Below are 2,211 nucleotides of genomic sequence, written 5' to 3'. Positions count from 1 at the left end.
TTTATTTTTATTTTATATTTATTTTATTATTTATTGTGTTGTATCTGGATCTGTAACAGTGTGGGATCAATAAAGTTGATCTGATCTTATCTTTAATGGTTTATTGTGTTTGTTGTCTTTATATTTTTGTCAAAAGAAAAGTCTTTTACTGCGAACCAAATCTGCCTGCGGGTGCAAACACTGTAAAATTTAACCTTGAACATGCAGCTCAGTTTTTATAGAAAAAGCTGCTTTGAAACCAGGAATTTTAGGCCTCAGTGATCCTGAACAGACCCTGAGACTCCTGCAGGATGGAGGGAGGAGGAGGTCTCTGGGAGGAGGTCTCTGAGACTCCTGCGAGATGGAGCGAGGAGGAGGTCCCTAGGAGGAGGTCTCTGAAACTCCTGCAGTACAGAGCGAGGAGGAGGTACAGTCAGACTGCAAATTTAAGACCATTGCGTCCATCTGCAATGGCTTGATAAAGTCTCGAAGGAGTTCATGTTGCTGATGTGTGAGTACATAAACTCCTGACAGAGGAAGATAAACCTGAGTGTTTGTTTCTGTCTCTGTGGGGGAGGACTTCACAGCGTGGGGGGGGGAGTTATTTGGCTTCTTTCTCCCCTGTTGTGTCACTTCCTGTCAGTGAGAGCGTTGGAGTTTGTCCTCCTCTATTCAGATGAAAGACAGATCTGTGTGAGGAAGTGCAACAACACTACAATAATAGAGTGGAGCTCTCTGACCTTTGACCTCAACAGCAGTAAATCTGTGCAACCACACAGCAGCTCCGACCAAAGACCAGGACTCAGACTGGCTCTGAACCCCCACTGAAACCTGCAGGAATGTCTCAGGATCAGATTTAATCATGATGATTCACATCTGGATTCTTGTGCAAACACACGAGTTGAACAGAGACGTTCCTGGGGACCGATCGCACCGTCCATTGAACACAAACTGAAATGTAGACGAGTCTAAAAGATTGATCTCAGTTTAAACACTGTAAACACATCGTTCATTATTAGGAAGAGCACGAGAACGGGAAAATGAAGAGTGTGTTGATGTTATCAGCCGAAGAGAGCGATTGATGGTTATTGATAACCTGATCCATGAGGCCTTTAGAGGTTTTATTGGAGCTGGATTCACTTTGTGATGGGAACCACAGAACGTAGCTGACAGCGTTACAGAGGATAATGTTACAGCACGATGTGATTGATTAATATTGATTAATGTCATCCTAACCTACCTCAAACATACCTATGAATACATAATGCACTGTGTTCTCCTCTCTTAGCCTCTGTATGAAGGTTAATGATGTCATAAAGACCTGGTCTCAGGTGTCTCAGGTGTGTCAGACTCACAGAGGATGTGGATCTGGGTGTTTCCGGTCCTGATGACGGAGTCACACTCGGCCTCACAGCTGTATCCTCCTTGATTCTGGAGGTCCAGGTCCTGCAGGTGGAGCAGGGACAGTCCGCCCTGCTGCTGTGTCCTCTGGAGGACGGTCTGGTTCTGGTCCGTCCTCCTCCAGGTGAGGGTGGGAGGGTGGACACATCCGGACGCTGTGCAGGTCAGAACCAGATCTGAACCCCGCTCTGCTGCTGAGACCAGAGGACTCACCTCCACCTGCAGAGGGTGAGCTGAAAGGAGACCAGACTGAGCCTCATCCACAGCTATTGATCCTGATCACTCACATTCATCATCCAATCACCTCACATTATTGATTTCTTTATTAGGACCCGAGCAGCGACTATTCAAACTGCTCAGTTTATTATTTTTTGTTATTATGAAACAAAATGAATCAAACTTTTGACATTAAACATTTTACATCTGATTTGGGACTTAAGGGTGTAGCAAAATGGCTCCCTAGCACCCCCTAGAAAAGTTTAACTAAGCACTCCCGGTGTCTTATTTCACTGCCAGTATGAAAGTCAGTAAGCACGTGTATCAGGACCAGACGTAGAAAAAATCCTCTCAGGGCCACATCCTAAACCCAACAGGAAGTCGGCCATTTTGAATTTAATTTTCACTAAAGAAGTTCATGTTGTGTCACATGTCACCATGAAACAGGAAGTTGTCACAACTTCAGTGTGTGTTTGACACATGATGCTTTCATTTCTTTATACTTCATACTAAATGTAATATCTCAGAATGAGAGACAGGATCCTCTGTGGGAAAGATCTGCTGTTGTATCCTCCCACCGACCCCCCCCCGACATTAAGGGCGTTTTCACACATA

At 44.8% G+C, this 2,211-nt stretch overlaps 1 protein-coding gene across 1 annotated transcript in view; it reads right to left on the bottom strand.

Moving 5' to 3' along the window:
• Positions 1-2,211, bottom strand: part of LOC118321933 (vascular cell adhesion protein 1-like) — a gene marked incomplete at its 3' end in the record, with an annotated part of 3,516 nt that overhangs the window by 529 nt on the left and 776 nt on the right. Inside the window, 1 exon segment of the mRNA XM_035653496.1 lies at positions 1,335-1,655. Coding sequence (XP_035509389.1) covers positions 1,335-1,655 — 321 coding nt within the window.

This window comes from Morone saxatilis, unplaced genomic scaffold (assembly GCF_004916995.1).
Source record: "Morone saxatilis isolate NCDOM2014 unplaced genomic scaffold, NCSU_SB_2.0 Contig12, whole genome shotgun sequence".
Classification (NCBI taxonomy): Eukaryota; Metazoa; Chordata; class Actinopteri; family Moronidae; genus Morone; species Morone saxatilis.
This window is presented reverse-complemented; position numbering and strand designations above follow the sequence as displayed.